General features: G+C 61.8%; 1 protein-coding gene across 1 annotated transcript; it reads right to left on the bottom strand.

Annotated features, from left to right (window-relative positions):
• Positions 1-581: 581 nt before the first annotated feature.
• ESPL1 (extra spindle pole bodies like 1, separase) lies at positions 582-24,399 on the bottom strand. Its single transcript, XM_062015465.1, has 31 exons — positions 24,344-24,399; positions 18,075-18,182; positions 16,897-17,979; positions 16,144-16,248; positions 15,857-15,980; positions 15,197-15,333; positions 14,503-14,696; positions 13,378-13,620; positions 12,392-12,536; positions 12,059-12,203; positions 11,821-11,960; positions 11,580-11,714; positions 11,371-11,490; positions 11,035-11,206; positions 10,306-10,434; positions 10,033-10,189; positions 9,165-9,274; positions 7,551-8,632; positions 7,083-7,467; positions 6,856-6,984; positions 6,520-6,733; positions 5,703-5,887; positions 5,059-5,174; positions 4,848-4,970; positions 4,610-4,765; positions 4,359-4,532; positions 3,784-3,888; positions 3,558-3,670; positions 2,827-2,910; positions 2,527-2,691; positions 582-920 (listed from the first exon to the last, which is right to left on the bottom strand). Exons 2-31 carry the CDS (start codon positions 18,153-18,155, stop codon positions 719-721), a joined length of 6,453 nt encoding a protein of 2,150 aa, XP_061871449.1. The 5' UTR covers positions 18,156-18,182; positions 24,344-24,399; the 3' UTR covers positions 582-718.
• Between the last annotated feature and the right edge of the window lie 951 nt (positions 24,400-25,350).

Genomic DNA, 25,350 nt, shown 5'->3' with positions numbered 1-25,350 from the left:
GGGGAAGAAGCCCCCAAAAAGTGAGGGGAGAGGGAGAGGAGTGGGGAGGGAACATGGCCCCAAGGGTGAAGGGGGAGGTGGAGGGAAGGGAAGCCCCCAAAATGGGGAAAGAGGCAGTCATGAGCCCCTCAAAAAGCACAGGGGGGGGGAGGAGGGACAGACCCCCAAAAAGGCACAGGGGGAGAGAGGAGGGGCAGACCCCCAAAAGGCACAGGGGGGGAGAGAGGACGGGCAGACCCCCCAAAAGGCACATGGGGAGAGAGCAGGGGCAGACCCCCAAAAGGCACAGGGGGAGAGAGCAGGGGCAGACCCCCAAAAAGTCAGAGGGGGAGAGAGCAGGGGCAGACCCCCAAAAAGGCACAGGGGGAGAGAGGAGGGGCAGACCCCCCAAAGGCACAGGGGGAGAGAGGAGGGTCAGCCCAGCGAGAGGCAGAGGGGAGAGGGAAGGCCCATAAGAGGCAGGGAGAGTGGGAAGGGAAGGTGGGAAGCCCCCCAAAAGCAGTGGGGGGAGGCTGGAGTCACCCCTAAGCCCTGCAGGGACCTTCCCCCCAGGGCCAGCACTGTGCTCGAGGGTTGGGGGGCAGCAGCAGCGAAGGGACCCCGAGGAACAGGGGCAAAAGCACCAACTTTATTATCCCCAAAGCAGCAAATTAAAACACTGTTTAGTAACAAACGGGGCTGAGAGGGCTCCATGAACCTCCCCCACACCCTCCCCAGCTTACTGCAGGCACACAGGGAGCCCGTAGGCAACGGGGGCTGCCCCGATGAGGTGCTTCAAGCGGGGGGCCTGGCGGGCCTGGCTGAGGTGGGGCAGGAGGGGAGCGCCCGGGCCGCCCCGCAGCCAGCCCTGCAGCAGCCCCTGCGTGTAGCGGTCGATGTCCTGATCTGTCACGTCCCACAGGTTGCCCAGGATGAAGGGGCTGGAAAAGGAGGAGAGTATTGAACCCAAAACAGACCCTGAGGAAGCTTTCCTTCATGGGAGAGAATCCAGCACAGCTTCTGTCCCAGCCCCATCACCCACCAGCCCATTGCCCTCAGGGCAGCACCCACCCGGCTCTGAAACCCCTCCAGGGACGGTGACTGCAGCAGCTCCCTGGGCAGCCCCTTCCAAGGCCTCACAGCCCTGGCAGGCAACAACTTGCTCCTCACACCCAGCCTGAACCTCCCCTGCTGACACTTGAGGCCCTTTCCTCTGGTTCTGCTGCTTGTTCCCAGGGAGAACAGACCCACCCCCACCTGGCTCCAGCTGCCTTTCAGGTAGTTGCAGAGAGGGAGAAGGTCTCCCCTGAGCCTTCTTTTCTCCAGGCTCAACAGCCCCAGCTCCCTCAGCCCTTCCTCAGCTCAGACGTGCTCCAGATCCTCTCCCAGCTCGGTACCCGCCTCTGGAGCCTCTCCAGCACCTCCATGTGCTTCTTGTAGCGAGGGGCCCAGAGCTGGGCACAGCACTGGAGGTGCAGCCCCAGCACAGCCCAGCACAGGGGATGATCAGCTCCCTGCTCCTGCTGACAGCACTGTCCCTGATCCAGGCCAGGCTGCCCTTGGCCTTCTTGCACCCCCTGGGCACGCTGCTGGCTCCTGTTCAGCCCCTGGCACCAACCCCCCCAGGCCCTTTCCAGCCCCTCTGCCTGGGCTTGGAGTGGCCCAAGGGCAGGACCCAGCACTAAAGTTCACTAAAACCCCACTTTTCCCCTCAAAACTCTACCAAACCCCAACTTATTTCCTCAGAAATTCACTAGAACACCCCTTTTCACCCTCAAAACCGCCCCAAATCTCACTTTTTTCCCCTCAGTAGTTCACTCAAAATACACTTTTTCCTTCAAAACCCCCCAAACTCCCACTTTTCCCCCCAAAACTCTCCCAAAACCCCACTTTCTGCCTCAAAACTCAACTTTTTCCCTCAGAAGTTCACTAAAACACCCTTTTTTCCCCTCAAAACTCCACCCCAACCCCACTTTCTCCCTCAGCCTCCCCTCCAGGCCGCCACCTCTTCCCTCAGAAGGTCACTAAAACCTCACGTTTTCCCTCAAAACTCTCCCAAAACCCCACTTTCTCCCTCAAAACTCAACCTTTTCCCTCAAAACTTCACCAAAACATCCTTTTCCCCTCAAAACTGCCCCAAACCTCACTTTTTCCCCTCACAAGTTCACTCCAAACCCCCTTTCTCCTTCCAAACCCCCCAAACTCCCCCTTTTTCCCTCCAAACTCCACCCCAACCCCACTTTCTCCCTCAGAACTCCCCCAAAACTCACCTTTCCCCCTCACAAGTTCCCCAAAACCCCACTTTTCCCCTCAAACCCACGTCCCAGGGGCTGTGGCCACGCTGCAGCCCCTCAGTGTCCCTGTGGCAGTGAGTGAGGGGCCCAGCACTGACACAGCCCTGGAGCTGCAGCCTCCCCAGGGCCCAGCACGGGGGACAATCCCTGCCCTGCTCCTGCTGCCACCCCACTGCTGAGCCCAGCCAGGCTGCCCTTGGCCCTCTCGCCCCCTGGGCACGCTGCTGGCTGCTGCTCAGCCCCTGGCACTCACCAGCCGGCCATCAGGTACTTGAGGATGACGCCGGAGCCCTCGAGCTCCCCTCGCAGGGCCAGGGCGGCGCTGCTGCAGCCGAACAGCATCACCACGGCTCGGCATTCCAGGCGGGAGAAGGAATGGCCGTCCAGGAGACAGGCCCCAGCCCCGTGCCCTGCGTAGCTGAGGGGAGAAAACACGGAGGGGTGAAGCCCAAGTGCTCCCCTAAGCCCGTTCCTGGGACGCCCCAGCTCGCTACAGCCTCCTGTCAGGGGTTGCAGCGTGCCCCCGTCTCCCCTCAGCCCACGCCACGCTCACATGTAGAGGTCGTGTTCTACCAGCGCTGCTTCCATCTGTTTGGGGCTGGGGATGGCTCCTGTCACCCCCCTCCAGCCGGTCTCACTGTAGGAGAAGGGGGAGAAAGGGTTTGTGTGGGCTCAGACTCCCTCTTGTCATAGAAACAGAATCAAAAGCCCTTTAAGCTCGAGTCCAACATCTCCAGTCACAACCTGCCCTGGGGTGACTCGAGGCTGTTTCCTCTTGTCCTGTCACTTGTGACTTGGCAGCAGAGACCAAATCACAGCTCCCTGCAGCGTCCTGGCAGCAAGTTCACCACCAAACCCACACTTCTTCACCTCAAAAACCTCCAGAGTATCATTTTATCTCACAAAACTCCACCCAAAACCCACTTCTCTCCCCGCTAAAGTCCACCGACGCCTCACTTTTTGCCTCTAAACCCACCAAAACCATCATCTTATCTCTCAAAACCCCACAGAAACCCCACTTTTCCCCTCAGAATCAGAACTCTTTGGGTTGGTAAAGCCCTTGAAGCTCCTGGAGTCCAGTCCCTCCCCTCACCCTGCCAAGCCCAGCACCAACCCATGGTCCTCAGCACCTCAGCTGTGCACTTCTTCCTTATCTCCAGGGCTGGGGACTGCTCTGCCTCCCTGGGCAGCTCATTCCAATCCTTCCCAGTCCTCTCAGGGATACAAAAAGCCCTCCCTGAGTTGTTCTTTGTCACCCCCAGCTCTCCCCAGGCTGTCCCTCACCTCTCAAACCAGGCCCTCAGCCGCTCCTCGGTGCCCATCAGGTTTCTGTGTGGGTTCAGGACGTAGAAGGTGCTGGTGGGGTTGACCCCACGGCTCAGCACAGACCCTTCCTGCTGCCAGAGAGAGGAGAGGAGGGAATCTCAGCCCAGCACAAGGGTTTGGGGGTCCCCAAAGTGCAGAGTTGGGGTACAGGGTGTTTTCCCCCCACCCTTCCCCATCCTCTAACCTTCTGTGTCAGGGAGTAGCTGAGGAGGAATCTCAGGGATGGGAGCCGGGTCACAGGCACAGTCTTGAGGCATCTCATGCTCTCCCAGGGCAGCTTCTGCAGGTGCTGCCAGGAGGAAGAGGAGGAGGAAAGAAGGTGAGGGGGTGAGGAAGAAGAAGGGGGAAAAAGGGATGTGTGAGGAGGAGGAGGAGGAAGGAAGCAGGAGAGAGTCAAGGGGAGGTGTGAGGAGGAGGAAGGAGGGGAAGGTGAAGCCTAAGGAGAAGGAAAGCAGCAGAGGGAGGGGATGGGGAGGAGGAGGGGAGGAAGATGAGAGAATGGGTAAGGTGTGAGGAGGAGGAAGGCAGCAGAGGGAGTGGGTGAGGTGAAGAGTGAGGAGGAGAAGGGAGGGGAAGGCAAGGACCCGAAGAGGAGGAAGGCAGCAGAGGGAGGGGATGAAGTGAGGTGTGAGGAGGAGGAGAGAGGGAGCAGAAGGGGATAAAGGGAGTCAGAAGGAGGAGAGAGGGAGCAGAAGGGGATAAAGGGAGTCAGAAGGAGGAGGAAGAAGACAGTAGAAGCAGGAGGAGGAAGGCTCTCACCTTATCCAGCACCAGGAGCAGGGACCCCCTGGGCCCCTCCCTGGCACAGCCCCTGCACCTCTCCAGGGCCTCCTGCAAGAGCTGCTGAGCCCGGAGGGGCTGCGCCGGGCAGAGGCCGAAGGCCAAAGCCTGCACCTCCTGCGGGGTGAGCAGGGCAGCGGCGTTCAGCAGCACCTGCAGGGAGGAGGAAGGTGTGAGCAGCACAGGGAGGGGGGTTGGGGCTCCCCCCAGTGCTGCCCCAGGCCAGGCACCTTGATGAGGTCGGGCTGGGGGTCGGCCCAGCCGCAGCGGCGCAGCTCCGGGTGCAGGCGGCCGCTCTCCTCCGCCAGCCCCAGCTCGGGGCTCGTGGGGATCAGGGCACTTCTCCAGCACCCCAGCACCTTGTTCTCCAGGTTCTCAATGAGGCTCTGCAAGGAAACACAAAGAGTCAGAGTGAGGGGGAAGGAGGTGGGAAGGCTCAGGTGAGCCCCTCCCAGGCCGTGCAGCCACCTGCATCCTGCGGTCCAGCTGCGTGCGGCGCAGCCACCACTCCGCCTTCTCCCTGCAGTTGGTGGTTTCCCTCTGCTCCTTCTGGATGGCATCAAAATCACTCAGCACCGAGGGCAGGAGGGACTGGAGGAGGAAGGGCAGTTGTGATGTGATCCCTCAGCTGCAGCTGGGGCTGATCCCCCTCTGCCAGCCCCCTCGCCCTGCCCCTCACCTGGGGGATGCGGATGTTGACGGGAGCGCTGCCCTTCTCCAGCCGGGTCAGCAGCAGCGTGGCCCCAGGGCAGCCAGGCTGGAGGCTGACCAGGGTCAGCAGGCACACAGTCACCCCTGCAAGTGACAGCCAGAGCTCAGGGGCAGCCCCACACAATCATAGGGTCCTTGTGGTTGTGAAGCCCCTGAAGTTGCTGCAGTCTCCCCTCACCCTGCCCAGCCCAGCACTGACCCCTCAGCACCTCAGCTCTGGGATCCCTCCAGGGCTGGGCACTGCCCCAGCTCCCTGGGCAGCCTGGCACAGGGGTGACACCCCTCTCAGGGAAACAGTTCTGCCTCAGCTCCAACCTCAACCTCCCCTGGGGCAACTCCAGCCCCTTTCCTCTTGTCCTGTCCCTCAGGAGCAGATTGACCCCCAGCTCCCTGCAGCCTCCTGTCAGGGAGTGTCAGAGAGTGCTCCTGGCTCACCTCAGCCTCCTCCAGGCTCAACACCCCCATTCCCTCAGCTGCAACCTCAGCCCATGGCTCCAGAGCCCTCTGCAGCCCCCTCCTGCTCCCACACACTACCCAATGGCAGTGTCCATCACCCAACCACCCTCCCCAGGCGAGGAGCTGCCTGGTCCCTGTGCCCACACCAGCCCTTACCCCTGGGTATCTGCTGCAGCTGTGTCTGGAAGCTGTTCTGCTCCTCAGCCCCCAGCCCCGTGGAGCTGAACATGAAGAGCCTCTCGAGCTGAGCGAGGCGCTGGCAGCGCTGGGCAGAGCTCTGCTCCTGCAGGGAGAGCCCACGGAGCTGCTCAGCCACATCCCCTGCTGACTTCTTCTCTTTGCTGCAGAGAGAAAGGAAAGTCAGGAAGGAATAAATACCCCTAAAAAAAATCACCTCTGATGAGGTGCTGGTGGCTGAGCCTGTTCTGTGATGCTCTGAGGATGAAAGGTTGAGGCAAGGTGAGGCTGCAGCTCCAGGGCTGTGTCAGTGCTGGGCCCCTCACTGCCACAGGGACACTGAGGGGCTGCAGCGTGGCCACAGACCCTGTGACATGGTTTTGAGGGGGAAAAGTGGGGTTTTGGTGAACTTCTGAAGGGGAAAGGTGAGTTTTGGGGAAGTTCTGAGGGAAAAAGCAGGGTTGTGGTGGTGAACTCCCTGCCAGGAGGCTGCAGGGTGCTGGGGGGGTCAGTCTCTGCTCTGGGGGGACAGCACAAGAGGAAAGGGGCTGGAGCTGCCCCAGGGGAGGTTGAGGCTGGAGCTGAGGCAGAACTGTTTCCCTGAGAGGGGTGTCAGCCCTGTGCCAGGCTGCCCAGGGAGCTGGGGAAGTGCCCAGCCCTGGAGGGATCCCAGAGCTGAGGTGCTGAGGGTCAGTGCTGGGCTGGGCAGGGTGAGGGGAGACTGCAGCAGCTTCAAAGGGCTTTAACAACCAAACAGCTCTGATTGTATGAAGGGAGAGGAGACAAAGAGACTCACTAAATCTTCCTATGGAAGATGCTGAGCAGCTGGTGGCGAGTGGTGATGGAGACTGACTCAGAGAGCAGGTAGGCAGTGGTGAGAGGGTCCTGGTTGCCCATGGCCAGTGCCAGGAGCTGGCACACCTGGCTGTAGAGCACACTGGGAGGACAGTGGCTGATGCAGCTAAAAGCATCTCTCAGGAGCTTGAGGACTGTGTCCAGTGAGGAAGCATCTGGAAGAAACAAAGCAGCCTGTACACAGCTTTTAACCCATTTGCACTATGTTTTTGCTTTCCCCCTGCCCCAGTCCCCCAGCACCCAAACCTCCCTCCCCCACCTCACATTGGGTGCTCACCAGCAGCTGGAGGGGAGCAGAGGGTCTCCCCTGGGTTCTGGGGGTCCCCATGGCTCAGACACTGTGCTGCCAGGACATCCTCACCAGCCTCTCCCTGTGGCACCTCGTGCTCCTGCTGCCAGCTCCTGCCTGTGGAGGGACAGAGATGGGCACAGCCTCAAGCAACTGCTGGGGGGTACATGAAGGTAATGCCCCTCCAACCCAATCCCTGGGGTAGCCCAGCTCACCTGAGCCTCCCTCTTCCTTAGAGACTTGCAAGACCTCGAAGCTGATATCAAGCCCTTCCTCCACCTTCTCCTCCTCCTCGATGGCCCTGAGGAGCTCACGCTCCTGCTCCGCTGGCTTAGCACAAGTCCTGCGGGTCACCCGCCCCTTCTGCTCCACAGCCCTGCTTTGGAGGGCACCTGAGCGGCCTCTCCGGCCTCGGGCACTGCCACTTGGGCCACCAGATGCCAAGGAGCTGGGCTGGGAGGCTGTGGCTTTGGAGGCTGTGGCTTTGGAGATCAGGGCTTTGGAGGCTGTGGCTTTGGAGGCACAGGATGTCTTGCGGGTGGCCGCGGGGCTCAGCCCCGGCGCAGGAGCCTCCACGTCACTGTCATCGCTGAACGTCACCTAAAGCAGAGGGATAGGGGGCTGTCAGGGCTGGTGCCAGGCTGTGCCAGGCCAGGCTGCCCCTCACCCTCACCCACACTCACCTTTAAGCGAGATTTGACCTTCCCCAGGGCTCTGGGAGCTCGCAGGAGTTGGGGTTTGTCATTGGAGGGGGAGGATTCGCTGAAGATGGTGAAGGGAGTCCTGGGGGCCCTGGTGGGGGCACAGGCTGTTTGGTGTGGGGTGCAGGGCACAGGCCTGATGACAATGTGGGGCACCTCATCATCCAGAGCAAAGGCATCAGTGGTGCTGTGCACAGCCAAGGCCTTGGCTCTCTGGCTCTGCTTGGCTCGAGGTTTGGCTGCTTTGCTTTTCCGCCTTTGTGGTTGTGGTTTGTCCATCTTGAGGGGCTGGGGCACAGCTGCCACTTTGGGCTCTGCTACAGGCAGTGTGGGCAGCTGGCAGGTCCAAGAGCCATCAGAGATGATCTTCAGGGCGTCCCCAAGCTTGGGAGCCATCTGGCAAACGGTAGCCATGGCTTTGATAAGCAATAGTCTGGCTCTGGAGCTCTGCAGGCCGGGCAGGTGAGGTCTGCAGCAGGCCAGGAAGCTCAGTCCCTCCTCCAGCTCCTCCTGCAGCTTCTCTCCTTGCTCAGGGCTGGCAAAGCTCTGAAGGGCTAACGTGACATAGCCAGTGGCCACCAAATCATGCAGCAGCTCCAGTGCAGGCAGCTGCTGGCTGCCAGAGCCACCCTGGCACAGCTTGTCCCTCAGCAGCGGGGCGAAGCGGGCGGCCACGGCGGCACAGCGCGGCAGCACTGCCCGCAGCAGCCCCAGCCCCACGGCCACCCTGCCCTCTGCCAGCTCACACTGGGCACAGGAGAGCAGCCAGCGCAGGCACAGGGCAGAGAGGGTCAGGTCAGAGCACAGGCAGCAGGAGCAGGTTGAGGGGTGGGTGAGGAAGGACAGTCTCTTCCTCTTCTCGGGCTTCAGCTCCGGTGAGGCGGTGAGAGCGTCGGCCTTGGGGCCGCTGGCCGTGGGCACGAACTGCAGTGCAGGGCCCTCCAGGAAATGCTCCTCTTCCTCCCCAGGCTCAGGGATGGGTTTCTGGGGCCTCCTGCCAGCCAGTTTGCCCTTCCTTGGCAGGATCTTGATCTGGCCTTTCTGCTTCTTGATGGCTTTGAACTCTGGGGGAAGAGGGGAGGGTTATGAGAACGGTGGGGGTGGGACGGGCCCTGCAGAGCTGCTGCTGCTCAAGTCCCTGCTGAAGCAGGTTGTGGGCTGCCCCACGTTCCCTCTGCTGCCCCCCAGCACTGCCAGGGCCCTGTCCCACAGCTGCTCTCCAGCAGGTCACTCCCAGCCTGGGCTGGTGCTGGGCTGGTTCCTCCCCAGCTGCAGGACTCTGCCCTTGGTGCCCCTCAGCAGGTTCCTCTGTGCCCAGCTCTCACTGACTGGCAGCTCAGCTTCTGGTGCCTCAGGCAGTGCTCCCAGTTTGGTGCCATTAAGGAGCTGGCTGAGGGTACCCTCCATCACTTCTGCTTTCCCAGCTATACCATTATCAGCTGAAGGAGCCACACTTGAGCCTCCCCCCTCTGCACCCTCCTGGGTGATGGGCTTCAGCTGCTCCAGCAGCAGCTGCACACGGTGGATCTCTCACCTCAGCCCAAAAGGGGGCACACAAGGGGTTTGTCCCTGGCACTCCCTGGGCTTGGGGCTCACCAGTGTCTGAGTCCAGGAGGAACTGAGCCTGCTGGAGGTTGAAGTGGCTCAGCTCCAGATCACTCTGTTGCAGCTCCAGCCGAGCCTTCAGCACCAGGAAAGAAGCACACCTGGGGAGGGGGTGAAAACAGCCCTCAGAGACTCCCCCTACAGCCACTGCTCCATCCCCTGGGCCATTGGGGAGGGAAGGCAGAGGGGCAGCAAGGAACAAGCTCATATCTGAACTGGCAAGCTGAGATCATGGGCAGAGCAGAGCAGCTGCTTGCTCCAGACCAAGCTGAGAGCCATACAGTTGTTTAGTTGTTAAAGCCCCTGAAGCTGCTGCAGTCTCAGCCCTGCTGTCACCCTGCCCAGCCCAGCACTGACCCCTCAGCACCTCAGCTCCATGGCTTTGGGATCCCTCCAGGGCTGGGCACTCCCCCAGCTCCCTGGGCAGCCTGGCATAGGGGCTCACACCCCTCTCAGGGAAACAGTTCTGCCTCAGCTCCAATCTCAACCTCCCCTGGGGCAACTTGAGCCTGTTTCCTCATCACTTGGGAGCAGAAACTGACCCCCCAGCTCACTGCAGCCTCCTGTGAGGGAGTGTCAGAGAGTGCTCCTGTCCCCCTCAGCCTCCTCTTCTCCAGCCTCAACACCCCCATTCCCTCAGCCTCTCCTCACCTGATGTGCTCCAGCCCCTTCCCCAGCTTCATTGCCCATCTCTGGCCACACTTCAGCCAAATCCTCCCAAGTCAGGACCAGCTCTCTACCAAAGGCCAGACACCAACACTCCCCATGGCCATGGGACAGCTCATCCCCAACCAAGCACCCCTCAAAGCTCCCCCTAATCTCCCCTCCCCCAGCTCTAACTCCACAGAGATCCACTCACCAACGAGTGGCTTGTAGTTTCATGGCCAGCTTGACAGCCTCCAGGCAGAAAGCTTTGGCTCTACACACCATCTCCAAGCTGCTGAGGAAAGCCACGAGGTGCTCTGAGCAAGCCAACATGTCAGCCAGCACCTGCCACTTCAGCAGCACGTTGTCCCCTGCAAGGGAGGACATTGAGGTCATCAGAGCTGCTCCTCTTGGAGAAGAGGAGAAGGAGCTTAACTCTCTAAAGAGGAACACATGGTGTTTGGTCCACAGGAGTCACTCAACTCACCATAATCCAAAAACTGGGTGGTGGATGTTGTTGTGTCAGAGCCCAGCACGTCGCTGCCCATCAGCAGGAGGATGATGCTGCGGAAGAGCTTGTGGGCTTCGATGAGAGCTGTCTTGGGTGTCTTCCAGCCTGTGGGAGGGCAGCCAGGGCTGTCAGCACCAGTCAAGACCCTTCTCAACCTCCCCTCCTCAAATTCCCCCTCCTAGAATCACACAATGGTGGGAAGGGTCCTGCAGAGCTGCTCCAGCCCCAGCCCCTGCTCCAGCAGCTTCCCCTGGCTCAGGGGGCACAGGAACGTGTCCAGGGGGGGTTGGGAACCTCCTGAGAAGGAGCCTCCACACCCTCCCTGGGCAGCCTGGGCCAGGGCTCCCTCAGCTCAGCACCAAAGGACTTGCTCCTCCTGGGCCAGGGGCACTTGCTGTGTCCCAGCCTGTGCCCATCACCCCTTGTCCTGCCACTGGCCACCCCAGCACAAAGCCTGGCCCCATCCATCCTCCTTTAGGGACTCAGCAGCATTGAGAAGGGCCCCTGAGCTCAGGCTTCTGTTCCCCAGGCTCAACAGCCCCAGGGCTGCAGCCTTTCCTCATAAGAAAAGGAAAACACCTCACCCCAAACAGGCTGGTTTGGAGAAACTCAAGAGGTTCCAAATGTTTGCAGAGAGCTTTGGCCATGAGCTGGCCCAGCCTGCTGCTCCCCAGGAGGGCGCTGAACCAGCCCCTGCTCACTCACCTTGCAGGAACATCTGCTGCCGGAGCTGTGGTGAGAGGTGGCTGTGGGGCAGGCCCAGGTAAGTGGCCACCAGCTGCAGGACATGGGCTCGCAGCAGGTACCAGACCTTTGCTGTTTTTTGCAGAAGGGGATTCTGAAGCACCTTCAGCAACAGGTTGAAACCCTCTTCAATCTGTCAAGGGAAAGAATCATCCCATTTGGAGGAGTTCCAGCCAGTCTCTGTGCTCAAGGTCACTGGAGAGAGGCGCTGATAGAGCCAGAGAGGGCTGCTGTGGTCTCTTCTTGCCTCCTGATGCTACTTCTGAGGCAGAAAAGGGTGTTCTTTAGGAGCCTCACCCTGTGGTTGACACAGCAGAGCCTGCTGTGGAGCAGGAGGCAGCTTTGCTGCAGCACCAGGTAGGAATTGTCACTGCTGGGGGCTTTCTGCAGGCAGGATTCCATCTCCTCCAGGAAAAGCTGGAAACCAACACATCAACATGAGGGCTGAGGCCTCAGGGGATCAGCTGAGCTCACCCCACAGGCCTTTCCCTCCCTCCCACACTGACCTGGGCATAGCTGGGGCATTCCAGCTGGAAGAGCAGCTTGGTGACCTGGCACAGGGCACTGGCCATGCCCAGGTTGTCCCCAAGGGCGTTGCACAGGTCTCTGACCAGGAGGTAGCTTTCCATGGCTTGCAAAGGCTGGGGACAGGAAAACCTCCTGAGTGAGACTCAGAGACCATCTCAGAGGGTCTCTGTGTGCCTGGGGAAGCTGCTGTGCCACCAGCCTCCTCCCCAGCAGCCTCACCTTGGCCATCAGCTTGTAGAGAGCTGCCAGGAGGTTGAGGGAAGCTACAGTCTGCTCGGGGCTGCGCACGGCCGGGACACCCGGCCTGGCCAGGAGCCTCTTCCACAAAGCAAAGGCATTATCCAGGCTCCTGCAGAGAACTGAGGGCAAACCACAGGCCTGTGACATCCTGATCTGAGACCTGACACCCTCAAAAACCCTCTTCACCAAGGATCCAAACCCTCCAAGGCTTCCTCACCGCTCTCTGTGGCCAGGTTGAAGGAGATGGTGTTGGACAGGAACCTGTCCTCCAGCTGTTTGCTTTCATAGTTGAGGTCATTGGGCTCAAAGTCAGTCAGGGTCTGCAGCCTCTGTGCTTTGGCTCTCTGCTCCCTCTCTATGTTCTGCAGGGAGAGGGCAAAAGGCAGTGCTGAAGCACACTGGCTGCTCAGTGGGGTCTGGGTGGCCAGTGCAGAGCTGAGAGTGAGCAGAAAGGCTGAGGAGAGCACCCGACACGTGGATGGAACCAGATGTCCAGACCCAGACCTGTTTGGGCATCCCAGAGCCTCCTTTTCTGCCATCCCTCACCCACCTTCTCCAGCTTGGATTCCAGGCTGCAGATGTAGAACCAGAGCATTGCCTGTGCCCTGTCATCCAGGAGCTTGTCACTGTTCTGGGCGCTCCTGGGCACCAGGTCCAGCAGCCGCAAAGCCTCACGCACCGAGTCCAGGGAGGAGCTGATGGAGAGAGGGATGAGAAACAGCCTCCTGCCCCTCAAAACCCCTGCAGCACTTTAGAGGAGGGAAAAACACACCCCAGGAGCCAACAGAGAAGGATGAGAAACAGCCTTCTGTCCCCCAAAACCTCCACAGTACTATAGGACAGGGATAGATACTCCAGGACCTGACATAGAGGGATAAGAAACAACCTTCTGCCCCTCAGACTCCTGAGGGATATAAGGGGGAGAACAAATTCACTCCAGGATCTGACAGAGAGGGATAAGAAACATCCTTCTGCCCCCTAGACTCCTGAGGGATATAAGGGGGAGAACAAATTCACTCCAGGACCTGACACAGAGGGATAAGAAACAACCTTCTGCCCCCCAAACTCCTGAAGGAAATAACAGGGGGAACAAATTCACTCCAGAATCTGACAGAGATGGATAAGAAACATCCTTCAGCCCTCAAAACCTCTGGAGCATTCTATGGGGCAGATAAACCCCAGGACCCAGTGGAGAGAGGGGTAAGAAACAACCTTCTGCCCCCAAAACTCCTGGAGCACTTTAGGAGAGGGACAGATCCACCCCAAAACCTGAGAGAGAGAAGAGTGAGAAACATCCTTCTGCCCTAAAACCCCTGAAGCATCTTAGGGGAGGGATAAATACACCCCAGGACTTAACAGAGAGGGATGAGAAACCCTTTTGCCCTCTGAAGCATTTAAAGGGACAGATCCATCCCCAGAACTCCCCCTTCAAAGACAATAAACAGCCAAAGCAATAACACTCCAGACCTTTAAAACTCTCCCCCAAGCTCCTTGGGGACGTTGAGGGAGACAGGAGGGATGTTCAGAGGCACTCACCAGTCTGTGAGCTGGATGTGGCTGTGGTAGCACAGGACCTGGGCCAGCTCTGTGAGGCCCACGGCGCGTTGGTGCAGGCGGCCACTGGCCTCGGAGCACAGCTCCAGCAGGTCACACAGCACGTTGTAACGCTCCTGCCCAGTGTCACCTCGCACACTCTTGTAGGCCTTGAGCTCAGCAAAGAGAAGGGTCACCAAAGTGTCTGTGTCCAGGTTGTGCCCTTCTAAGGCTTCCTTCAAGGTCCTGGGGGAAAAGGGAGGTGTGTGAGGGGGGAGATGGGAATATCTCACAGGAAGAAAATGGTGGGGTGTGACTGACTCAGGAAAGGAAGCTCTTCAGAGAGAGAATCAGAGAATGGTTGGGGCTGGAAGGGCCCTGCAGAGCTGCTCCAGCCCCAGCCCCTGCTCCAGCAGCTGCCCCTGGCTCAGGGGGCACAGGAACGTGTCCAGGGGGGGTTGGGAACCTCCTGAGAAGGAGCCTCCACACCCTCCCTGGGCAGCCTGGGCCAGGGCTCCCTCAGCTCAGCACCAAAGGACTTGCTCCTCCTGGGTCAGGGGCACTTGCTGTGTCCCAGCCTGTGCCCATCACCCCTTGTCCTGCCACTGGTCACCCCAACACAAAGCCTGGCCCCATCCATCCTCCTTTAGGGACTGAGCAGCATTGAGAAGGGCCCCTGAGCTCAGGCTTCTGTTCCCCAGCCTCAACAGCCCCAGGGCTGCAGCCTTTCCTCCTCACACACATGTTCCATCCCTCAGCATCTTGCTGGCCCTGCCCTGGCCTCTCTGCAGCACTTCCCTGTCTCTCTGCAGCTGGGGAGCCCAGCCCTGGCCCCAGGACTCCAGCTGAGGCCTCCCCAGCTCTGGCAGAGCAGAGGGGCAGCACAACCTCCCTGGCCCTGCTGCCCACACTCTCTTCATGCCCCCCAGGCTGCCACTGGCTCCTTGCCCATGAGCCCACGTTGCTGCCCCACGTTCCCTTTGCTGCCCCCCAGCACTGCCAGGGCCCTGTCCCACAGCTGCTCTCCAGTAGGTCACCCCCAGCCTGGGCTGGTTGCTCCCCAGATTCAGGACCCTGCCCCTGCTGACCCTCAGCTGTTTCCTCACCCCCCTCCTCACACACCCTTACCGTAACCTCAGCTCCTCAGCCCCCTGTTTGACTGCATCTGCTTTGACTCTGACCCACAGGGCCAGGGGCTCTGCCAGCAGCTCCCCGCCACGGCCCCGCAGCGCCGTCAGCCACCGCACCACGCAGCCCAGAGCCCTCTCCAGCCAGCCCAGCCTGTGGTAGCATTCCACCTGCAGCCCAAAGCACTGCTGCAGCTGTGGGGAGAGCACAGAGAAACCATCTCAGCATCCAGCAGGGGCAAACTCTCCCAATCCTGTGGCCCACGGCACAGCCTCCAACCTGCCAGGGCAAAGGGAAGGGCTGGGAGCAGGGAACAGGGAGTCTTGGAGTCAGAGAATCCTTTTGGGTGTAAACTTTGAGCTCCTGGAGTACTCCCCCCTCCCCTCACCCTGCCCAGCCCAGCACTGACCCCTCAGCACCTCAGCTCCAGGGCTTTGGGATCCCTCCAGGGCTGGGCACTCCCCCAGCTCCCTGGGCAGCCTGACACCCCTCTCAGGGAAACAGTTCTGCCTCAGCTCCAACCCCAACCAACCCCCCAGGCCCTTTCCCTCCAGCAGCTTTAAAGCCCCTGTGCCCCAGCCTGGAGCTCTGCCTGGACTTGGTGTGGTCCAAGGGCAGGACCCAGCACTTGCCCTTGAGCAACACCTCAGCCCAATGCTCTCAGCCCTGTTTGATCCCAAAGCTGAGCCCATACCCTCTCCAGGGACAGCTCCGGCCACGTGTAGACATCTGCTGCCTGCAGCCTCTCACAGAAGGGCTCACAGATGGAACTGGCTTCCTCAGGAAGGTTCTTGTCATAGAAGACATGGGCCAACCTGTACGTGCAGCAAGCTGCCCCAGGGAACCCCAGTCACAGCATGCTGGAGGTTGGAAGGGCCCTGCAGAGCTGCTCCAGCCCAATCCCCTGCTCAAGCAGGCTCCTCTCAATCAGGGGGCACAGGAATGTGTCCAGGTGGGGTTGGGAACCTCCTGAGAAGGAGTCCACAACCTCTCTGGGCAGTAGGTTCCAGTGTTCTGTCACCCCCACACCACAGGAGTTTCTCCTGGTGTTTAAGGGGAACATTTTGTGATCCAGCCTGTGCCCATCACCCTTTGTCCTGGCACTGGCCACCCCAGCACAAAGCCTGGCCCCAACCTCCCTCAGCCTACTGCCCTCAGTCTCTTAGTGCCCCCCAGTGTGCCCCAATGTTGGGAAACCCCAGCATTAGTAACAGGAGATAGAAACAACCTCCCTTCTCTCCTTGGCCCTGTTGCTCTGCCTCAGCCCCACCAGCCACCCCCTCACTCCCCTCGCAGCTCTGTGACTTCCCTTGGCCTGAGGAGCTGGTTTTGGCCCCCTCTCTGCAGCACTGACCTGCTGTGCTGAGGTATTTGCCTCTGTCAGTCTCAGGGAGCCCCTCCAGCACCTCCACCATCCACACCACGTTCCTCCTGCAGCTGGCGGTCACCCGCTCCAGCCCCGGGAAGCGCCGCAGCTCCTGAGGGGAGAGAGGGGCTGGCAACAAGCTGCTGGAGACTCCTACACCCCCCAGAACCACCCCCAGGGCAGCTAGAGCAGCTCTGCCAGTCCCTCTCAGGGAGAAGACCCCCAGCACTGCGAGGGTCTGACCCACCCCAGGGCCAGAGACCATCCCCTGGTACCTGGGAGCTCTGGAAGCTGCTGGTGGCCACGTTGGCAAAGAGATGGAGGCTGCGGTAGAGCAGCTGCTTCAGGGTGAGCTTCTCTCTGGCACAGTCAGGAGGAACCTGGTGAGGGAGGGGAGAACAGAGCTGCTGGGGATGGGGATGTGGAGAAGGACATGGTGCTGATAGGTTATGGGGAGCATTGAGCTTGTGGTGGGGGTACAAACCCTGCAGCTGCTCACGGGCTGTGACTGCTCTGAGGGCACAGGATCCTTGAGTGGTGGGGTGGGAAGGGCCCTGCAGAGCTGCTCCAGCCCCAGCCCCTGCTACAGCAGGTTCCCCTGGCTCAGGGGGCACAGGAATGTGTCCAGGGGGGGTTGGGAACCTCCTCAGAGGGAGCCTCCACACCCTCCCTGGGCAGCCTGGGCCAGGGCTCCCTCCCTCACCCCCACACCAGCATCTTGGGCCTCTCTCCAGCACTTCCCTGTCTCTCTGCAGCTGGGGAGCCCAGCACTGGCCCCAGGACTCCAGCTGAGGCCTCCCCAGCTCTGGCAGAGCAGAGGGGCAGCACAACCTCCCTGGCCCTGCTGCCCACACTCTCTTCATGCCCCCCAGGCTGCCATTGGCTCCTTGCCCACAAGCCCATGTTCCCTTTGCTGCCCACCAGCACTCCCACTCCACTGGCATCTCTCCAGCAGTTCTCCATCCCTCTTGATCTGGGGAGCCCAGAACTGGACACCACTGTCAACCCACCCCCAGCCTCAGCTTCACCTTCTCCTGCAGCCTCCGGAGGACATGGCCCTGTGCCTCAGTGAAGGAACACAGCCCAAGCACATCCTCCAAGCCCAAAGGTTGCTGAGGGCTCCTCTTGCTGTATTCCATGATGGAGAAGACAAGGAACTGGCAGCTCTCAGCCAGAACCCTCAGGAACCTCTCTGAGGCTTCAGCCACTCCATCCAGCGCTGCTGCAGCCCGGGACAAGGGTAACCCCACAGGGCTCTGACCGTCAGCCAGAGCCTGGCTCAGCTCAACCCCAGCTGCCAGGAGGGACAGAGCATCCCTGAGAGAATGTAGGGAGGTGCTGGTGGTTGCCAAGAAGCCCTTTGCATCCTTCACAGCCTCCTGGGCCTCTGTGTACAAGCCGCTCTTGCAGAGGTGGCGGCACCGCTCCAGGGTGAGCTCCAAGTAGCAGAAGGATTTCTGGAGGCTCGGTGGCTTCTTCACTTCTTTCTCCAGAGCTACCAACAAATGCTCCTTGAGCTGGTGGCTGAGGAAAGCCCAAGCTTGTGCCTCCTGGGCTTTGTACATGGCAGCAGCGGCTGCAGCCTGCTGAGCTGTCTGGGAGGTGAGGAAGGGGGGTCGCAGCGGCCTCAGCGCCTCGTTCTCCTCCTCCAGCAGCAGGAGGAAGCGCAGGGAGCGCAGACGGACTGAGAGGGCACCTTTGCCTTCCTCTCCCTCCTCCTCAGGCTCTGCCAAGGTGGTTGCTGCTCTCCAGAGGACAGCAAAACTCCCATAGGCAACGGCTGTGAGGTCCTTGGAGGGCACTTGGCCGGGGTGGTAGGTGAGGAGTCGTGCCCAGAGGAGCTCAGCCACCTTCTCCCAGGCCCCTCCGCTGCTCCAGCTCGCTGTGTTCTTCAGCAGATTGTAAAGGATCTTCTCCAGGTAGAGAGGAGGAGGCTGTGGCACAGCACTCAGGTAGCCCTGGCATGCTGCCTCGGCCACTGCCACCAGGCTGCTGGCGTGTGCCGGGCAGCCGCCGGGCTTGGCCATCTGCTCGACGCAGAGGCGCAGGACACGGTCACAGACGAGGCTCCTCTGGGGGGCTTTGGGGGTGTCCTCCCAGGAAAGGTGTTTCTAGGGAGAGGAGGGGGTGTCAGCATCCTGGCACCCAACTGCAGGGCTTGCCAAGGGAGGGGTCTGCCCAAGCCCACACAGACCCCAAAGCTCACCCGTAGCTTGGCGAGCAGCTCCTCTATCCCCTCCCAACCCTCCATGGTGGGGGTGAAAACTGGTCCTTTGGGCTGCTCCATCGGTGATACTGGGGAGGGAGGGGAGGGCTGGAGGCAAGGAGAGAAAGGTGAGGGTCCCCCCAGCTCCCAGTAGTCCCACAAAGCTCCCAGTCCATCCCCTCCACCATCCTCCAGCCCCACTCACCAGCTACCCCAAGACCCACAGCCCTGGTTCCCCTCTATCTGCTCTTCTGGGGGCTCACGGCCTCTCCAGTCCCACTCAAGGGCCTCCAAGTGACTCACAGACCCCCTCAGCTCCACTCCTGGGGTCTTCCAGTGCTCCCTGCTCCCATCCCAGCCCCAGCCTTCCTGGGGCCTCCTCAGGACCACTACTGCCCCCTCCTTGGAGCACCCCAGCCCTACTCCTGAGGGCTCACAGCCCCCCTAGACTCAATCGTGACCCCCCTCAGCTCCCCCCAGTCCCTCTCGGACCTTCCATTGACTCACAGACCCCCTCAGCGCCACTCCCGCCCCTCGGGACCCCCCCCATGGGCTCACAGCCCCTCACAGCCCCACTCTGGGGCCTGTACATGACCCACAGACCCCCTCAGCGCCACTCCCGCCCCTCGGGACCCCCCCCATGGGCTCACAGCCCCTCACAGCCCCACTCTGGGGCCTGTACATGACCCACAGACCCCCTCAGCGCCACTCCCGCCCCTCGGGACCCCCCCACGGGCTCACAATCCCTCACAGCCCCACTCTGGGGCCTGTACATGACCCACAGACCCCCTCAGCGCCACTCCCGCCCCTCGGGACCCCCCCCATGGGCTCACAATCCCTCACAGCCCCACTCTGGGGACTGTACATGACCCACAGACCCCCTCAGCGCCACTCCCGCCCCTCGGGACCCCCCCACGGGCTCACAGCCCCACTCTGGGGCCTGTACATGACCCACAGACGCCCTCAGCGCCACTCCCGCCCCTCGGGACCCCTCCATGGGGTCACAGCCCCTCACAGCCCCACTCTGGGGCCTGTACATGACCCCACAGACCCCCCTCAGCACCACTCCCGCCCCTCGGGACCCCCCCCCATGGGGCTCACAGCCCCTCACAGCCCCACTCTGGGGCCTGTACATGACCCACAGACCCCCTCAGCGCCACTCCCGCCCCTCGGGACCCCCCCACGGGCTCACAATCCCTCACAGCCCCCACTCTGGGGCCTGTACATGACCCACAGACCCCCCTCAGCGCCACTCCCGCCCCTCGGGACCCCCCCCACGGGCTCACAGCCCCACTCTGGGGCCTGTACATGACCCACAGACCCCCTCAGCGCCACTCCCGCCCCTCGGGACCCCCCCATGGGCTCACAGCCCCACTCTGGGGGCCTGTACATGACCCACAGACCCCCCTCAGCGCCCACTCCCCGCCCCTCGGGACCCCCCCCCATGGGCTCACAGTCCCTCACAGCCCCACTCTGGGGCCTGTACATGACCCACAGACCCCCCTCAGCGCCACTCCCCGCCCCTCGGGACCCCCCCATAGGCTCACAGCCCCACTCTGGGGGCCTGTACATGACCCACAGACCCCCTCAGCACCACTCCCGCCCCTCGGGGACCCCCCCCATGGGCTCCCAGCCCCTCACAGCCCCACTCTGGGGCCTGTACATGACCCACAGACCCCCTCAGCGCCACTCCCGCCCCTCGGGACCCCCCCATGGGGCTCACAGCCCCTCACAGCCCCACTCTGGGGCCTGTACATGACCCACAGACCCCCCCCTTCGGGCTCCCACTTCTCGTGACTCCCAGGGCCCACAGCACCCCCCCGCAGCCGAGTGAGCCCTTCCCCAGCTCCCCTTCGGGCTCTAAACCCCATTCCGGACCCCCTCACGCCCCCCTGAACCCCCCTCACGGCCCCGGCCCCGCCGCCCCCCCCCCCCCCCCCCGGCACCTCACGGGGCTCCCCTCAGCCCGGCCCGAGCGCGAGTGCCGCCGCGCGCCGCGTTCAAATGTCGGCCGCAGCCAATCAGAGCGCGGCGCGCCAGCGCGGGGCCCGCGCGGGGCACGACGGGAGTTGTAGTCCCCTGACATCACCTCCCCCCCCCACACCACCTTCCCCACTGCAATGGGGGTGCAGGAGAAGCTTCCCTGCAAAGGGAGATGGAGTGCGGGGACGTCCCCTCAAATGAGAAGCTCAAGTGGTGCGTGAGGACCCGCCTGCAATGGATATGAGTGTGCAAAGACCCCTCTGTAAAGGGGAATGGTGTGTGGTAGGACCCCCACCCTGCAATTAGGGGGAGGAAGGGGGCAGGGATCCCCTCCCTGTGATGAGAACTGGAGTGCAGAGAACCCCCCTCCAAAGGGGAATGGTGTGCAAGGACCCTCCTATGATGAGAACTGGTGTGCAAGGACCCTCCTGCTATGAGGGTGTGTGTGTGCAAAGACCCCTCTGTAAAGGGGAATGGTGTGGTAGGACCCCTACCTTGCAATTGGGGGGGAAGGGGCAGGGATCCCCTCCCTGTGATGAGAACTGGAGTGCAGAGAACCCCCTGCAAAGGGGAATGGGTGTGCAAGGACCCTCCCATGATGAGAAACTGGTGTGCAAGGACCCTCCTGCTATGAGGGTGTGTGTGTGTGCAAAGACCCCTCTGTAAAGGGGGAATGGTGTGGTAGGACCCCCTACCTTGCAATTGGGGGGGAAGGGGCAGGGATCCCCTCCCTGTGATGAGAACTGGAGTGCAGAGAACCCCCTGCAAAGGGGAATGGTGTGCAAGGACCCTCCCATGATGAGAACTGGTGTGCAAGGACCCTCCTGCTATGAGGGTGTGTGTACAAAGACCCCTCTGTAAAGGGGAATGGTGTGGTAGGACCCCCACCCTGCAATTGGGGGGGAAGGGGCAGGGATCCCCTCCCTGTGATGAGAACTGGAGTGCAGAGAACACCCTGCAAAGGGGAATGGTGTGCAAGGACCCTCCCATGATGAGAACTGGTGTGCAAGGACCCTCCTGCTATGAGGGTGTGTGTGCAAAGACCCCTCTGTAAAGGGGAATGGTGTGGTAGGACCCCCACTCTGCAATGATGGGGGTGAGCAGGGACCCCTCTGTGATAAGAAGTGGAGTGCAGAGCCCCCCATGCCATGGTGGGGTGAATGTGCAGGGTATGACCCTCATGAAATAGGGGGTGGGCACGTGGGGAACCCCTGTGCAATGGTGATTGTGCAGGAGCCCTGCACAGGGACCCTCCCCTCACAAGCAATGGGGGGGGTTCTGCAGCCCCCCTGCCTTGTACTGCTCTGGCCAGGGCTGTGGATTTGCCTCAGGAGCAGCCCTGGAGCCAAACAGCCTCTGGCTGATCCCAGAGGGATGTTTTGTCTGCTGCTGAGCAGCCTCAAGGCCACCTCGGCCTCCCCCACGGCTCCCACGGGCTGCTGGGACCCTCCTGCAAGGAGAAGTGGAGCATGAGGTGTGGGAGGAAAAGACCTGCTGGGGTGAAATAAATGTGGGGGCAGCAACGTGGCCTCGTGGGCAAGAAGCCAATGGCATCCAGGGGGGGCATAAAGAGGGTGTGGGCAGCAGGGCCAGGGACATTTTATGGTGTCTCCTCCTCCCCAGAAATGCACAGAGGGGGGGTGAGGGATCTGCAGAAACACCTTTTATTTGATGCATTTCCTTTAAAAAACAGGAGATCCCCTTCCCATGTGCTTCCCAAACCCCCACCAGTAGGTTTTGGGGGTCACAAGCCACCCAGGGTGGGGGCCACTCACCCCATTGCAGTGAGTCAGGGTGCTCCACACCCCCTCAGGGTGAAGGAGGGGGGGTGTGGAGGGGGGAGGTGTCACAGGTCAGGCTGGGGCCTCAGCAGCATCAGCCCTGTCCCTGGGGGGGTGGGGCAAACGGAGCTCAGCGTCGTGGCGACTCAGAGTGAAGAGGTGGGCCGGTGGCCAAGAGGGCCAGGGAGAGCCAGAGCTGCACAAGCACCAAACATGCTCCTGGTCCCCCATCTGGGTGGTCGCTGTCGTGAAGGACCAGCAAGCCCAGGCAGGCCAGTAAGTTGAGGGGGAGGCGGAACCAGTTGGTGACTCCCAGCCGCTCCTTTTGTGGCACCACCTGGCGCCGGAGGAAGCCCATGGCAGGGAAATAGAGGCCACAGGCCAGTTCGATGAGGAGGAAGGCGAGGAAGGACTCTGAGGGGTTCTCCTGGCCAGGGGCAGTGGAGAAACTGAGCATGAAGAGGGAGAAGAAGAGCAGGAGGACGGCGAGGGAGAGGAGGTGGGCGGGCTGCAGGTGATACCTCTTGGAGGACAGCCAGACGGTAAAGGGAGGAACCCAACATGCTGGAGGCCATGAAAGCAGAGAACACAATGCCCAGGGGAGCCCCATGAGGATCCAAGACAGGGGTCCAGAGGAAGATGAAGATGTAGATGATGCTCTCAAACAGAGCCTGGATGGTTCCCAGGAGCAGGATGCGGCGGTCGGCCCAGGAGGCGCCTCAGGCCCTCGCCGCACGTTCTGCACAGAGCTCGTTTCCTGCCGTAGTTCTCGTCCCAGTTCCTCACTGCAAACCCTCCAGACAGGCACCAGGAGGGGGATGGAAACCATAAAAGGTGCCACTGGGCCTAAAGCTAACCAGTCAGCAAAGAGCTCAGCAGCTCCTCCAGCTCCTACAGCGATGATGTTGTTCCAAAAAAGCAGCTCTGGAGAAAGTCACCGAGATCCACTCGGGGGGGAAAGTCGTGTCTGTCCACGTGCTCGTGCACATACCACTCCTCCAGAGCAGAGAACAGCAAAGCAGTGGACAACCCCCCTAAAAACCTCCCCACCACCAGCACCAGGTAATCCCTGGAGAGCTTCAACACACAGCCAAGGGCGTAAGTGGAAGCGAAGAGGACGCAGGATTTCTTCCTGCCCAAGGCATCGATGAGGGGAGGGCAAAAGGAGCCGAAGAGCACGGAGGAAGCGAAGCCACAGATGTAGAGAACAACGATCTGTCCCTCCAGGAAGCCATAGTGCTGGTAGAGCTTGTAGAGGAAAGGGCCCTGGAGCCAGTCAGCAGCCAGGGCTGGGAAGTAGACGCTGTAATAGGCTCGTTGGAAGCGGCGAAAGGCCGGGGTTGGTGTGGGGAGGAGCTGGGGGGCAGCTGGGGGAACGGCATGTGGCCACCTCCCAGAGTCAGGCTGGTGGCCAGGAGCAGGGCACAGGCGGCGTAAGAGGTGAGGAAGAGCATGGTGAGGGGTAGGCGCAGGGGCATTGCCAGGGCTGGGGGGGGTCCTGTAGAGCTCCTGGGGAGGGGAGGGGGTGGGATTGTAACAGATGTGTTTGGGGTTGGTGATAATTCCCCCCTTCCCAACCCTCAGCTCACCCCTGCAAGTGGTGTTGGCTTTGTTAGGTCCTGCTGATATCCCCACACCCCCCTGCCCCCATGGCCCCCAACCACTGGCATCACCTCAGGTCCTCTGATCCCATCCAGCCCCACCATAGAGCCCCCTGACCCCATGCAGCCTCACAGCCCCCCATAGAGTCCCCTTAACCCCTCCAGCCCCACAGCCCCCCCATAGAGCCCCCTGACCCCATCCAGCCCCACAGCCCCCCATTGAGCCCCTTGACTCCATGCAGCCCTACAAACCCCCACAGAGTCCCCTTAACCCCTCCAGCCTCATTGCCCCCCCATTGAGCCCCCTGACCCCATCCAGCCCCACTGCCCCCCATAGAGCCCTCTGACTCCATCCAGCCCCCCATAGAGCCCTCTGACCCCATCCAGCCCCACAGCCCCCCACAGAGTCCCCTTAACCCCTCCAGCCCCACTGCCCCCCATAAAGCCCTCTGACCCCATCCAGCCCCCCATTGAGCCCCCTGACCCCATGCAGCCCCAGAGCCCCCCATAGAGCTCCCTGACTCCATGCAGCCCCCCATAGAGTCCCCTGACCCCATGCAGCCCCACAGCCCCCCATAGAGTCCCCTGACCCCATGCAGCCCCACAGCCCCCCATAGAGTCCCCTGACCCCATGCAGCCCCACAGCCCCCCATAGAGCCCCCTGACCCCATACACTCCCACAACCTCCTCATTGGAGCCCCCACCCCACACGGCCCCTAAAGGCCCCTCGACCCCACACGCCCCCCAGAGGGTCCCTCGGCCCCAAACGACCCCCACAGGCCCCTCACAGAGCCCCCTCCGGCCCAACGCAGCCCCCGTAGATCTCCGTGCCCCCCGTCCCGGCCAGAGAAGCCCCACAACCCCCCCCAGCCCCCAAACCCTGCCCCGTTCCCCCTCCCGGTACCTGTCCGTCCGCCGGGAGCGCGCCGCGCGCCTCCGCGCACCCACTTCCGCTTCCGCCCCGGCTGCTGCTGCCGCTGCGGGCGCCGCCATCTTGATCCCTCGTCACGTGAGGCGGGTCGCGTCACGTGACACACACCCCCACTCCCCCTGTAACCTGGGGGGGCTGTGGGGGGTTATGGGGGGCTGTGGGGGGCTGTGGGGGGTTATGGGGGGGCTGTGGGGGGCTATGGGGGGCTGTGGGGGGGTTATGGGGGCTGTGAGGAGGCTATGGGGGGCTATGGGGGGCTGTGGGGGGGTTATGGGGGCTGTGGGGGGCTGTGGGGGGTTATGGGGGGCTGTGGGGGGTTATGGGGGGCTATGGGGGACTGTGGGGGGTTCTGGGGGGCTATGGGGGGCTGTGGGGGGTTATAGGGGGCTGTGGGGGGGTTATGTGGGGCTATAGGGGGCTGTGGGGGGTTATGGGGGGCTGTGGGGCTATAGGGGGCTGTGGGGGGTTATGGGGGGCTGTGGGGGGGTTATGGGGGGCTGTGGGGGGTTATGGGGGGCTATGGGGGACTGTGGGGGGTTCTGGGGGGCTATGGGGGGCTGTGGGGGGTTATAGGGGGCTGTGGGGGGGTTATGTGGGGCTATAGGGGGCTGTGGGGGGTTATGGGGGGCTGTGGGGCTATAGGGGGCTGTGGGGGGTTATGGGGGGCTGTGGGGGGGTTATGGGGGCTGTGAGAGGGCTTTGGGGGGGTTATGGGGGGCTGTGGGGGGGTTATGGGGTGCTGTGGGGCAGCAGTGCTTCCAAAGCCTATTACAGGGGGCTATAGGGGGCTATGGGGTGTCTGTGGGGCAGCAGTGCCTCCAGAGCCCATCACAGGGGGCTATGGGGGGGCTATAGGGTGGATATGGGGGGGCTAAAGGGGTCTGTGGGGCAGCAGTGCTTCCAGAGCCCATCCCAGGGGGCTGTGTGGGGCTGTGCTGCCTATAGCTCCCCTGAGACACAGCTATAGAGGATCTACAGGG

Source organism: Colius striatus, chromosome 26, assembly GCF_028858725.1.
Source record: "Colius striatus isolate bColStr4 chromosome 26, bColStr4.1.hap1, whole genome shotgun sequence".
NCBI classification, from domain to species: domain Eukaryota; kingdom Metazoa; phylum Chordata; class Aves; order Coliiformes; family Coliidae; genus Colius; species Colius striatus.
Note: the sequence above shows the minus strand (reverse complement) of the source record. Positions and strands in the feature narration are given on the sequence as shown.